The sequence below is a fragment of the Sparus aurata genome, chromosome 17, assembly GCF_900880675.1.
Source record: "Sparus aurata chromosome 17, fSpaAur1.1, whole genome shotgun sequence".
Lineage (NCBI taxonomy): Eukaryota > Metazoa > Chordata > Actinopteri > Spariformes > Sparidae > Sparus > Sparus aurata.
The window spans coordinates 17,171,659-17,184,969 of NC_044203.1; the positions used below are offsets into that span (position 1 = coordinate 17,171,659).

At 40.7% G+C, this 13,311-nt stretch overlaps 1 protein-coding gene across 6 annotated transcripts in view; it reads left to right on the forward strand.

Annotated features, from left to right (window-relative positions):
• The window catches only part of LOC115567597 (F-actin-uncapping protein LRRC16A), a 75,908-nt gene that overhangs the window by 31,072 nt on the left and 31,525 nt on the right, over positions 1–13,311 (forward strand). For all 6 annotated transcript variants that reach the window (XM_030394329.1, XM_030394333.1, XM_030394331.1 and 3 more), the window contains 8 exons: positions 2,868–2,927; positions 4,092–4,213; positions 5,162–5,259; positions 5,399–5,469; positions 5,604–5,677; positions 5,937–6,012; positions 11,482–11,570; positions 12,537–12,631. In XM_030394329.1, the coding sequence (XP_030250189.1) occupies positions 2,868–2,927; positions 4,092–4,213; positions 5,162–5,259; positions 5,399–5,469; positions 5,604–5,677; positions 5,937–6,012; positions 11,482–11,570; positions 12,537–12,631 (685 nt within the window). The remainder of the gene's footprint in view (positions 1–2,867; positions 2,928–4,091; positions 4,214–5,161; positions 5,260–5,398; positions 5,470–5,603; positions 5,678–5,936; positions 6,013–11,481; positions 11,571–12,536; positions 12,632–13,311) is intronic.

Sequence of the window (13,311 nt, forward strand, 5' to 3'; positions counted from 1 at the left end):
GGTACATCCAAAACACACAAGAGAACAATCAGTAGGTGGGATTTTGTCAGTAATGCTTTTCTGAGGCGAGCCCAGGGCCTTAATGTTGAAGTAACCGTATTGCAGCAGCGGTAAACCATCAGTTAAACACTTTACTGTGTGGTTCTCTTCTCTCGGTTCTAGTTGAAATCCCCCTCTAGCTCTCGCATGCACTTCTCGGTGGGTTTTCTGTGTGTGCGTATGTGTGTGTGTGTGTGTGCCTCTCGGATTGATGGTTTGGCTCCTCTTGAGAAGCTGCAGGGCCTAACAGTCTGTCAGGGTCTCCTCCCCAACATGAACACATGCTCGCACACACACAAACACTCTTTCATTCACCACTCCCTAGAATCCTTTTGTTACGGTGTATTTCATATACCGGTGCACTCTTTATGTATCTCTGCTTTCTGTTTTATGTCAGAGGTATGGGAGTGTATGTAAGAAAAACTTTCATAACATCTCAGCTAATCTAAAGCAGACTATCTCATATAAACCTGAAGTAAATTTAAACATGTAGCCATCACCGAGCTATCTCACTAACAGACAAATGTTCGATCAGCACAGTATAGAGCACAGTATAAAACAAGTTGTACAGCAGTTAAAAGTGTCCGAACCTAACTCGAACTGGGTCAATCAGTTCAGCTGAAACAGCCGCCACAGTAAATGTTATGATAGCATGCAAAGTTGAGCGTCAGCCAATGACAAGTGAGTCCATAGACACATGCGAGCTCTAGCCAATGGCAGGACGTCATGCTGGGAGGTGTAGAGAGGAACCAAACGCCTGAGTAACTGCGTCGCTCACTCATTCGTTCACCGTCCGTCTGTCTCTTTAAACACATTTCTTTTTGATGCATTTTCATTAAAAGTTGAATTTGTGTTTTATAAAGAGGACAATTTGATGATTTGTTTTAATTGCTAACATTGGTATGCTATTGCAGTGACTTTGTTCTGGACTGCTGTACAACTTGTATTGTGTTTTTTTGCATGAAAGAATTATTTAAACAGTTATCAAAATAGTTGCCAAGTCATTTTCTATTACTCAGCTAATCGATTAATCAAGCTCTACTAAACTGTAGTAATAAACACATTTTTTTTTTTTAAAAAAAGCTCTTTCTATGTTTTGCATTCAAAATCTTAGTCTGCAAAGAAACTGGTAACTAAAGCTGTCAAAAAGTTCAGTACTTGAGTAAAAGTGCTTAGTTACATTACATTGAGTGTGTAAAAACACAGTTCATATAGTAATATTAAGTTGTTAGTAGCTTCTTTCACTCTCAGAATGACAAATACTGTGAACTATATAAAATATGTATTGTGTGTCTGATAGATTATTCTTGTTCTCTCTGTAGTTGTGTTTTGATGAGGATTTTCACTTTGCATTCAGGATGATAACTTGTTGAGATTGAGTTGCTACTGGTCATTCATAGTCTATATAATGCAAAGTATGAGATGGTGGTGACTGCCAAAACGTCTCGCTAGCAGCTAATTATGTCTGTTTCTTTGTTTTATCTGAGGAGATTATGAGATGAACTGAGCTTTTATATCTTCTTCAAGGTGTTGTTTTCTTTTAGACAGAACTCCTCTTGAGTAATGTATTTCTGTGTGTGTGTGTGTGTGTGTGTGTGTGTGTGTGTGTGTGTGTGTGTGTGTGTGTGTGTGTGTGTGTGTGTATGCCATAAATAGAGAAATTGTGGTTTCATTGTGGGATTATTTCTAGCTTGTGGACTGAATGAGTGTGTAACCACAGGCAGTACTGAAATAAACACGCGCACACACACATACACGGACTGCGTGCTTCAGTCAGACAGTAGACAGACAGTCTGCTTATCCTCTCCCTCCTCTCATCTTGGAGCCAAGCCTCAGGAACACAGCGCCCACCTGGAACAGTCTGGCCTCGCTCCCTGGCCTGCCCTCGGGCTCTGTACTGTGCGTCTGTGTTTGAGTGCGAGAAAGGGAGTGAAGGAAAACTGTGTGCTTAGTATCCAGTAGCAGTCAGTTGTATTCACAGGTTCTTCCTCTCACACACAAGGATATCTTTTTCTGTCCTTTTTAGGTATGGAAAAAGTAGACCGTTGCTATTCTTTGTCCTGAAATGCTCTCTTGAAACGGAAACAGAAATTGTCGGCTTAAGACTATTCCGGCTGTCTTTAGCCTGACTTGTGTTTGGAAAGTCCGTCTTTTGGATGCAAGTAGGAGGAATGAGGAGGAGGATTTTCTTCCTCACTTTCCTTTTTTTTTTTGCCACAACAGAAATGGACTCCTTCTCAATTCAAGCAGTTCGGGAGGCAAATTGTAAACAAAGTAAAATGTAAAAAGCGCTCAGAAGAAGTACCCAAGTGTCTCACTGTGTAAATACAGGCAGTTCAGAGCTAAAATGGGCTTTTTAAAAAATAAGTGTGAGTAACTGATGACGTAGTCCGCACAGGAGCTGAGAAAGAAAGAAGAAATGACTGCATCCTTACCTATTAATTATGGAACAGGCATATTGTTTTACACAACATTCCTCAGACAGACCATCACTGTACTCCACTGTCTTCATTGGGCAGGATCACTCGCACAGATACAGAACACATACTGTATCCTCTCACACGGTCACGTGAACAGCACACTTGTACATTCATTCATTCAAATATCTGCACCCACGTGTCCACTCGAAGACATCGCAGCTTCTGGATATTTAACTGCCTACTGTTCAAAGCAGATCAGAAAGACTGTTGTAACATAAGTCATGTGCTGTAATATACAGTAGCTCAGATAACCCCTAATTAGTGCTCTCATTGTTCCGCTTTCAGTCCCTGTTGTGTATGACACGGTATAAGTATTTTAATGGTGGTTTCTGTGCTCTTTCTTTTCAGGTGGAACATTCCTTTAATTATCTGGAGATCCAGGGGATTGCCTGTAACAAGCCTACACAGGTACGGATGCTAGAACCCGAAACAGTGTCCAACAAACTCTGAGAACACAAAGGATTATAGGAAATAGCTCCACATTTTGGAAAATACACTTACCCGCTCTCTGGCTGAGACTGTGACAAATAGATCTCTGTCACTGTTGTGTCTCTGCACAACATATCGGGCCCAAGAGCTGACTAGCTTAGCCTAGCATGAAGACTTGAAGCAGGGGGAAACAGCTGGTGTGAATCCCTTTAAGTCACCACAAGGTACAAGATTCACCTAGGAGTAATTGTACAACTCTAGGTTGAATAAAGAGGAGGTAGAAAAATGACGTACAGTACACTGTAATGTGAACTACATTCCCCTGATCACCTGAATCGATCAATGCTGTGTAAGGGCCAAACGTGCTGCCGTAGGGAAGCTTCTTATATTCATCACCTTCTCCAGTGAGGTCAAAGGTCAGGATCATCAAAAGGGAACAGACTGCGGAAGACGCTTGGACTTACTCAGGGGCATAAAAGTATGATGGATGTTTTTGGGAAGAGCTTCCGTTTGGCTTTTTGACCAGCGCTGGCTAGCTGTCAGTCAGCAGGATCCACCTGCAGAATATGATAATCCTTCTCCAACCACTCTGTTCCTGAAGATGAGCCTCTCTCCCGCTCATCTCAATAAGATGTCAGCCCTCTTAGTATCCTGACTGATGGTCTCCCATGTTTAATAAGAATCAGCTGAGATTATGTTAATTCTGGCCTATAGAAGAGGCATCTATCGCCTTACATCAGCATTTGCATAATTGCTGTGAGCGCTGAAATGGTTAGCCAGTCTTGGTAAATGTCATTAAATCTTTATTTTAACCTAATACAAAGATGTGGGGCGCAGATGTGGTTGAGTGGATAGATGGATGTCTCAATTATTATTGCTCGGTAGATTCAATGAATAGGTGGGCAGAAGAGTAAAATATAAGATGGGAAAAAAGACGTACATGTATAGACACAAAGCACTCAAGATGAATCCTTTCAGTATCGAGAAAACCTGTGTCAATAGAAAACCAAACTGACTCAATGTATAGAGAATGTATATAAAGAGAGATGATTTATAATCTAAAGAAATATAACTGGCGGAAGCAGGTTCAGGTGAAACTGTTCTTGCTCGTGCGGATCAGTAACAACTGATGTGTCCTTTCAGCTGTTCATAGAGTACGAGCGTGGCTCCTTCTCTCTGAAGCTGCTCTCTACTGAGGAGGTCAATGATGTGGTCGCTCACATAGGAAACTGTATGTTGAGGATATGTCCGGGTCTACCACCGAGGTGAGTTACATAGGTGTGTGTGTGTGTGTGTGTGTGTGTGTGTGTGTGTGTGTGCGTGTGCGTGCACGTGCAGTTTATGTGGTTTTCCATGTGCTGGTCATGTTGACAGATCTGAATCAATCTTTCAAAGATGTAGTTAAATGAATCTTGTATTTCTATAACTGTTCTCTGTATAAGTGTGTGCGCGCACATACATTTGATTGTGCTTGTTATAATGCATGTATTTACGTGGGTGCACCTTACTTTTATATTTAGGTACACCAGCACATAATTAAGCCACACCCATAATACATTTTGATTACATTTCTTAACACATTATGTAAATGATTGTCAGCGGGAGTAAAGGTGGAGATGAATGTTTTTCTTGATCGCAGTCAAGGTTGCTGCAATCTTCATTGTTTGAAAAATAAAAGTTTCAAAGTGCTGATGTTTAAAGTGCTCGACAAACGCCAATAGATAACTCAAACTGAAATATGTTTAGGTATTTTTAGAGCCATTAATTGATATTAAAGCTTACAGTCTATTCTACGTGTGTCTATATAATGGGGATGTGATCTTTCTGTTGAGAACGGGAAGCATGAATTTAAATGCAGAAATGAATGCAGATGTAAAACCATAAACCTTTATAGCTCCATCTTCATAACAGGACATAGTCTTTTAGTTTGCAGAGAGGCTTAGGTTTTTGTTTTTGAGCCGCAGTCGATTTGATGCTACAGTGTACGGTTTGGTTTAATTTAGGTATTTTCATTTCAAATCATTGGAGTACTCCTTCCTGCTTCCTGCTCGGGAAATGTCCGTTAAAGAGTAAGGCAGTGAGAAAGTAGCCTGGAGCTGTGTGTCTCAAAAGAGAGGATATGCATTTGAAAATTTCACCTGCAGCGACAGTATCTGCGAAATGTAAGAATGGGAGGATTAAATCTTCCGTTTTAATCTGTCTTTTCTTCTCAGTAAAGTGATGAAGAAGCTCTGCATGGAGCCTCCAGACAGGCTGACCTCTCTGCAGACTCTGTGGGAGAACAACAAACCAGCTGAACCGGGACCCTGTGGTAGGAATCTGTGACGCTACAATAATTAATTACTTAGCGGTATAAACGGTTTCACATGGTAAATTTAAGTAATTTGTGATTTAACTTAAATTTTTCCATAATCCATAGTCTTATTTGTTTGTTCTTTCTCTCTGCCCAGGTGGGTTTTCTCAGATGTACAGATGTGTTTGTGACTGGTTGGGGCTGCCTTACAAAGAGGAAGTGCAGTGGGTCAGTATTATCGACAATATTAAATGCCAATCATGCTCTCACTCACTCTTGTTTCAAATATAAAATCTGTCTCATCTGTATATGTTCACTCTTTATATGACAGACATCCTTTGTTTCCTTTGTTTCCTTCCCAGGATGTGGATACCATCTATTTGACACAAGACACCAGAGAACTCAACCTGCAGGATTTCAGCCACCTGGAGAACAGGTGGGTGTTTGAAGTACAATAAAGATGAAATATGACCAGATCACACCAACATAATGTGAACAATTAAGGTTGCACACAGATGAGGCCATCTGGCTGAAAACCCTTATTAAGAAAAACATAGAATTTAAAGCAAAGAGGGGTATTTGTGGTTGTGACATGATTTGATTTTATCGTAGTCACCATTAACCTGATCAAGAATAATGTATAATGTATTGTTGCAAAATTACCATTTTTATCTTCCCTGTGTGCTTCTCCTCAGGGATCTGGTGGCGATAATAGCAGTTCTGGAGTTTAACCAGTGGTTCACCAAGCTCTCCACTAAGGACTACAAACTGGTGAGTGCACGTTTTCTCAGTAATCATTTCCATTTATTTTGGGGAACTCAAAAACATAGATATTGAAGCCTAATGAGAGATATCCATGAACTAGAGGATCCTCAGTAATCTTTTTTGGGATACATGAACACTATATTAAAACTATATTTTTGTTTTGTAATGCATAACATTTACTACATTTATGCCTTGTGTCCACACTACCCCAGCATTTAGAAGTCCTAAAACAGAGACTTTATGAGATACTGCTGGCCTCGTTTTAGTTTGAAATTCATGGGACTGGGTTTCAGCGTGGACGGGCCGAAACTGAGACCCGTGGAAAACGATGATGCAGACACCCACGTTGGCTTCCTGATTTTGGATCTTATCACTGATGACATATCCTCACTCAGAGTTTTGTCATGGTTTTTATAGTTTTATTTTGAGCTCCATGCGTCGGGCTTCTTGAAAGTCTTTTCTGGTCACTTTCTCATTGACATTTGATGAGTCACCAGTTTTCAGGACAATCTGGATAAACTGAATGTAGTTCTATTCATATAGGCTGTTTGTATTGCTGATGAACTGTTCTGCATTATATGGAGAAGTGTCTTTAGCATTTTGCCATTTACGTGGCAATAAGGATGGATTGAATATTACAGCCAATAAATTGTTATGTAACTTCTTTAATTTCCCCACACAGTAGTTCTACTCTCTGCTGAGAGGGTTTCAAGCATCACTTTACATTACAGTGGATAAATAGTGTAATGGTTTTGGTCTGATAATCCAGATTTAATCCCATCTCAGAGTAAATACTGAGGAGAATCACTACTCGCAACAAATGCTAAACTGTGTCTCACCCTGTGTGCCGGCCTGTCAGTTTATTCCTGGTTCTTTTCACACTATGTAAAGGTCGTGCTTCTCACTTCCATACTGCAGCACCACTGGTGCACTGGTGCAGTTGTTTCTGCTTAAATCTGTTGGTCTTTTTCCCCAGTGCAATAAAAAGCAGGATAAGGGCTCAGACTGGACCGTGTCACTCTGTCTCTTTGTCCAGCTCTCTGTCAAGTACCAAATTTCAAGTGACAGGCTACCACAGACACGAGCTGATTTGGCCAAAAGATGGAGACTCACTGCATAAACAAGACAAAGAGAGTTAAGCAATGCTAGAGGCTTTATGAGGCTGTATGCTAAAGTGAATGTCAGTATGTGAATCAGTTGCTGTGTCTCAATTCAGGGTCTGCATTCTTCAAAGGACCCGGCCTTCACAGTCTTCGAAGGCGAGTCCTTCGGTGAGACCTTGTTAACTGCGTCAGCTGTTGTTAAATGGGACGGTCTAGCCTTTGGAGCTTTTCCTTTGCGAAATGCATCCCTTCCATTTCCGTTGCGTCATCATGTTTTACCCTTATGTCCAATTTCTGCTGCCCAGGCCTGCGAAAGTGACGATCTACGCCACTCAATTTTGCCATTTTCATTCTTTCTGTCTTCTTTTATGGGCACGCAAGGAATCCTGGGATATGTGAGGCCACGAAGGATAGTAATTGGTGCATCCTCCAATAAGGGGTAAAAGAAGGTTGCATTTGCGGGCTGCATTTGGAGAAGCCTTTGAATTGGGACAGCCTTCACGCCGCGTTTGTGGCATAAATGGCCTTCAAATGCTGCCTCCGCAGGATACAGACCCTGAATTGAGACACAGCAAGTGTTTCCCACAGAATCAGACTTCAATTGTGGCGGTGGCTGTCCAGCTGGGTTGCCATTGAGCATGTGCACCGGAGACTTCCTCCGATCCAGTTGGCTAACTTCCGGTTAAGCACCGAGCTAACTTGAATTGGGATAAAATGTAATCGACAGATCTTCTGTTTACTCTGAGGTTCTCCTTAATGGTATTAAACCCAATTATTCCCACTGTGGCTGTTTGTTGAAATTTCACAATAAAACACTATCTTAACTCTTTCGGGAGACAGCTGTGTTTGTTTTTCATGTTTTTTAGGGGGCTTTATAGGGGTGAACTTTTATTTGATTTAATGTTTTTGTTGGTTGTTAATAGTTGTTCTGGTCAGTAACTCTAAATATCATCTCCTCTCATGCATGAAATCTGGAAATATTGTACTTGGATTTCTTGAATTTTGACTTTTGACTCAAAACCAAGTCAAAATATCTCATTTTATTCTGACCTATTCTTTGACCTTTCACCAAACCAGTTCCTTCATAGGTTAGTTCTTCATTATCATTCCATCTTCTTCCTTGTGTCTTATTCTATCTCTGATACACATTTGGTTACATTTCAGATTTCACTGCAGCAATGTGGAGAAAATTTTGAGAAAACCTCAAAATAACTTCCAAATTGAATAAACTATTGATATTATCCTGACCTTTGACCTTATGTCAAATCAATTTCTTCATAGATAGTACATTATTGTCTTTGCATCTTCTTTCTGGTGTCTTATTCTATCTCTGGTACAGATTTGGTTGCATTTCAGTCTTTGCATTTTCTTTCTGAACTGAGTTAAAATTAGTTGTATTACTGTGTTAGACCATAGTTGTTTGTCTGCTTTTGATGAAACTTTGTTATATGATGGATTTTGTCACAAAGTGCCTACATATTTCAAAGGGGCTGACAAATTTCCTTTTTTCTTTTGCTAATCTTCATCATGTCCCTGTTATTTCTGTCTCTTCCTATACAATATATTTACATACAGTACATCCCCTTTCTGTATTTACTGCAGAACATGTCTCTCACTACCTTTGCCTCACTTTAGCTGCATCTATCTGCCTTTACAGAATTCCCCCCCACCCCTTTGTTTCCTCCATCTTCCCCTCCTGTCTGTTGACTGAGGATCAGTCCAATGTTCTCGTGTGATAAGACTCCTAATCCTGACGAGACAAAGGGGCTCAATGTCTCAGGCTGTTGCCCCCCTGCAGCACTCCATTACCAACTCTCCGTCTCGAGGCTTCGCTCAGTCTCACCAATTACCACACGCAGCTTCCTCAGTCCAAACAATTATCTCATGCCTCCGTCACAGACAATTCTTTTTGTATTGAATTTTAGAACACTGTCCGTCAACATGCCTTGTGCAAATGTAGGCTCTGATACTCACGCAGAACATGTGCACCTTGTGGCTAACGTGTGTCCTTTCTGTGCCAGATTAGTGTGTATTATAATGGACCCTCAGGCTTTTGTGTTCAGAACTTTTCTTATTCAAATACATTTTACAGTGTGTTAGCGCAGTGGCTGTGTCATGTTTGTCGTGAAAAGAGGCTTTTCAGTGCAATGCAGAGGAAACTCTTTGAGTGTTTTTAAGGAAATGGCAGTCTGATTTTCACATTTTTTCCTAGTGTGCATGTTTATATGGTGATAATGGAGAGACAAGGAAATGCTCTGGAGTGTGACTTTGCGTTGTTTTTGGTCCCAGGCAGGTGGAAAGAATAACAACTTTGAAAGAAGAGGGTGAAAAGGAGAGTGATGTCAGCAAAAAGACCAGTGAAACAGAAAGATAAAGTCCAGTGGGGAGGTCATTGGAAAGAGTGTAAGGGAGCGATGCCAGCTGAACGAGGAAATGAGTCAGAAGTTATCAGGAAGGAGAGATCAAATTGAAAGAAAAGTAAAAGGAACTAGACATTTCCAGCATGGGAAACTAGTCTTTCCAGCGGTACATCAGCTGATGTTCCTGCCAAAGCTATTGACACGAAAAAGTTCAACCAAAGGGCAGCGCTGCCCATCGGTCTGAACTATTGTATCTGCGCAACTGTGTACAGACGCATTAGGCATATCTAAACTAAATATCTGTGAATCATAAAGCAGGAAGAAAAAAAGAAAAAGAAAAAGTGAATGAGAGGAAAAACAAGCCCCCAGGCTTAAATCAGAGTCTAACCGTCTCAGTCAGACAGATAAGAAATCTCTCAGTGCAGTGGACTGGATAATATAACACACACACATGCTCAAAAACGCACACACACACAGTCGGCTTTCACAGCGAGGGATTAAGCTGCTCATCCTCAGTTCAGGCTGTTTGTCTTCTGCTCTAATCATGATGCTGAGCCGAAAAATGAGAGAGGAGGAGAGGACAGCAGTGATAAGAGGACTTCTGATCACCTCATGATCGCACAGCACGCATGTGTTTTACATGTGTGAAAGTGTGTGATATTTCAGCCGGACGCGGGGTCAGGACAGCGCAGCATGACGAGGCTCTTATTTAATGAATGGCAAATGGTGCAGCAGCGCACATGCTGACAGTTTCTCTGCGCCGTCCCCGACAGTTTTATTGTGACACTTATAAAAAAAAAAAAAAGGAGAAAATACAGGCTTCTTTGTGCGCTTCGCCTCTCTCTCTCTGCTGCGCCCTGACCCACTCTGCTCTCCCCTCTTCCTTCTTTTTCTCCATTTCATCCCTCACTACCCTCATATCTCCCTTTGCTGTATTATGTGTCATCCCTCGCTGCCCTCCATCATTATTCTTCCTCATCTGTAATACTCAGAGTTTCACAGAGTAAACATGTGAACAACAGTCTCTTTCTTTCTTTCTTTCTTTCTTTCTTTCTTTCTTTCTCTCTCTCGCCATTATCCCTCCTCTCGTTCTCTCCCCCTCACTGTAGATAACAGTGCGGGACAATGTCGCCAGTGTGTTATCCACACTGAGGTTGCAGGGTGAGGGAAAAAAACAGGAATGTCAATTACCAAGAATAACAGCAAAACAATGGTCTGAGTTTGTTTTTTTGTGATGGAGAATGTTCGTGTTATGAACCAGTACAGATAATTAGTGTAGACAAATTCTAATAACTGTAGTAAGTAAACGGGATGTGTGTTTGTTTCCATGTTAGAAAATGACACAGCACATGGTGAACTGGGTCAGTGAACATCTAGGTAGGGCGCTGACGTCCAACTGTTGAATTTTTAATTTGGTCTAAATATGAGTGCTTTTCGTCCCTCGACCGTCTCCTGTGGTGGCAAGGCCACAGAAGCAAGGCAACTTCTCTCCCTCTAAAGTGTCTAAAAGTCTGCAGTCCCTAGATCCTCCCTGTCACGCATAAATGGTCTTCAAGCAAAAGAGGCAGAATTCACAACGTGCTGCAGTGCAGCTTTAATTAGCATAAATGAACAGCTTTCCCGAGCAATTTCAACGCGTATTGCACAGGAACACTTGCAGGAAGTCCCAAAAGTACGTTTCTGTGTTAATCCTGTGACCTTGAGTGTTTCAGTCCAAGCTTTGGTGTTCTAGATAAAACGCATGTTGAGCCTTGAAGCTAGTGCAGTTAATTAGTATATTTTTATGCTCTTAATGAGCTGATCAGTGAGCAAAGATCTACTTGTGATACTGTGAGTGGGAGAATCATAACATTCTCACAGTCACTATATTTCTTTTTCACCTTAGTATCTACTGATTTATAGATAACCACCACAAAAACTAATACATTTATATATCTTTTTCTGTCTTTTTTAAATGACTGCAAAATTAAATGTATTTTTGCTGATGTGTGTGTGTTTGTGTGCGTTTTCAGTCTGCAGATGTGTGTGAACAGATCCTCCGGGTCGTGTCCCGCTCTAGTCGACTGGAGGAGTTGGTTCTGGACAACGCAGGGCTCAAAACGTGAGAATGTGCAAACCCCTCCAGCAATTTAATGTGTCAAGGTCAATGACGACTCAGCCTGTGAAAACAGTTAGGTTGTGTTTTCTGTGGCTGTGGCGGACACTTTTCCTGTGTGAGAAAATGACTCACTCTCTTTGCTTGAACTTGGAGACAAGACATTTTTTGCAGAAAGCCTGTGTTACAAACCCTTGGTGTGGAGTTAGAGAGAATTTTAAGGTTTCCAAAATAGGATTGGTCCGATGAAAGACACAACCTTTATATTTAAGAAGTGTATCTCAATCTGTGTGCATCAGTGTCTATCATAAGTCCAATAACTTCATTGGAGCGACTTTAAAAATAAGTTAAAGAAAATTTGAATGTAAGGTGTTTCTTGCTCGAAATATGTCACTAAAATGTGTAATTTTTGTGATTATGTCTCATAGCATAATACCTGATAAGATTTTGACCTGCTGCAGTTCTAACAAAAATGCAGTCACAAGATTTTAAGATAAGATATCAAACTACACTTGCGACAGATTCTTGTTTTAGTCTGTTTTGTTAAAATATCTCTAGACATATTTTTATTAGAACAATACATTTGATCAAAGCAAGATGTGCCTGCATCCAAAGTTGATATGGAAAAATTCCAACATTGAAATCAACGTGAAGTTGATTTTATTGAAATATATAAGGAAAAAGCAGCATTAACGTTGGCTCCTTTTTATTCCGGTGTCCCAGTTAGCCACGACCGTTTGACAGTAAGCCAGCGTGCACGACAGCAGGACCCTGAAATGATGATCATTAACATTAGTATTCACATCAGTGCATTTCGTGCTGTGAAATGTCAAAATATCTTCTTTGAAAATGGCACACTCACCTCTCTTCTGCTGTGTATTTGTTGCATGGCATTTATTTATGATAGATGCTATTGATAGCATACGGTAGAGTACATTGGTCATAATGGGTACACTCCTTCTTACTCTCCAGTGATTTTGCCCAGAAGCTTGCTGCTGCCCTGGCCCATAACCCCAGCTCAGGACTCATCACCATTAATCTTGCCAACAACCCACTGGAGGACCGAGGTACGCTATCTGCTTTAATCTGGTCTAATGTATTCATGTCTGCTCTGTTCTGCTCTCCGCTGTTCCAAACAGCTCTGTTCTACATCAGCTGTGAAAGGTAACTCTCCTACCATAGTGTAATATTAAATACATTAAACATTCAATAGTTAGACGGCAGGAAGGTTTCTCCTGCCGTCTCTTCATTGTGTTAGACTGTATATGTACCACAGCCTGTTACAGGTACAGAGTGTAGTAATATTGACAGTTTAGGCTCACTTGGTACAGGACAGTGAGTTCAACAAGTTTAATATTTCATCGCCTCCATCCTAAGGCCTCTCGGTCTATTCAGGACACATGAATTAAAGATACATTCCACCAAATATTCAGGCATGTCTCATGTAAACATGCAACAGATTTCTGGGGATTATTCCATCTCATGTAAAATGTACCACAATCATCTGATGAATTTGTTCTCATTTAAATAAACCGTGCTTTATTTTTTTTTTACAATTTGGCATTTTATTATTATCATATGTATTTACATCATTCTGTAGCTTGTTCCTTATCTATTCAAATCTGTACATTAAGATTTTGTTAGAAGTATGTATGTTTTAGCAACAAAATGCTATTTTCCCAAACCTGTTTAAAAAACGTTTTACCCGTGGCAACAGAGCTCAAACCTAAATCACTGCTTTCAGTGT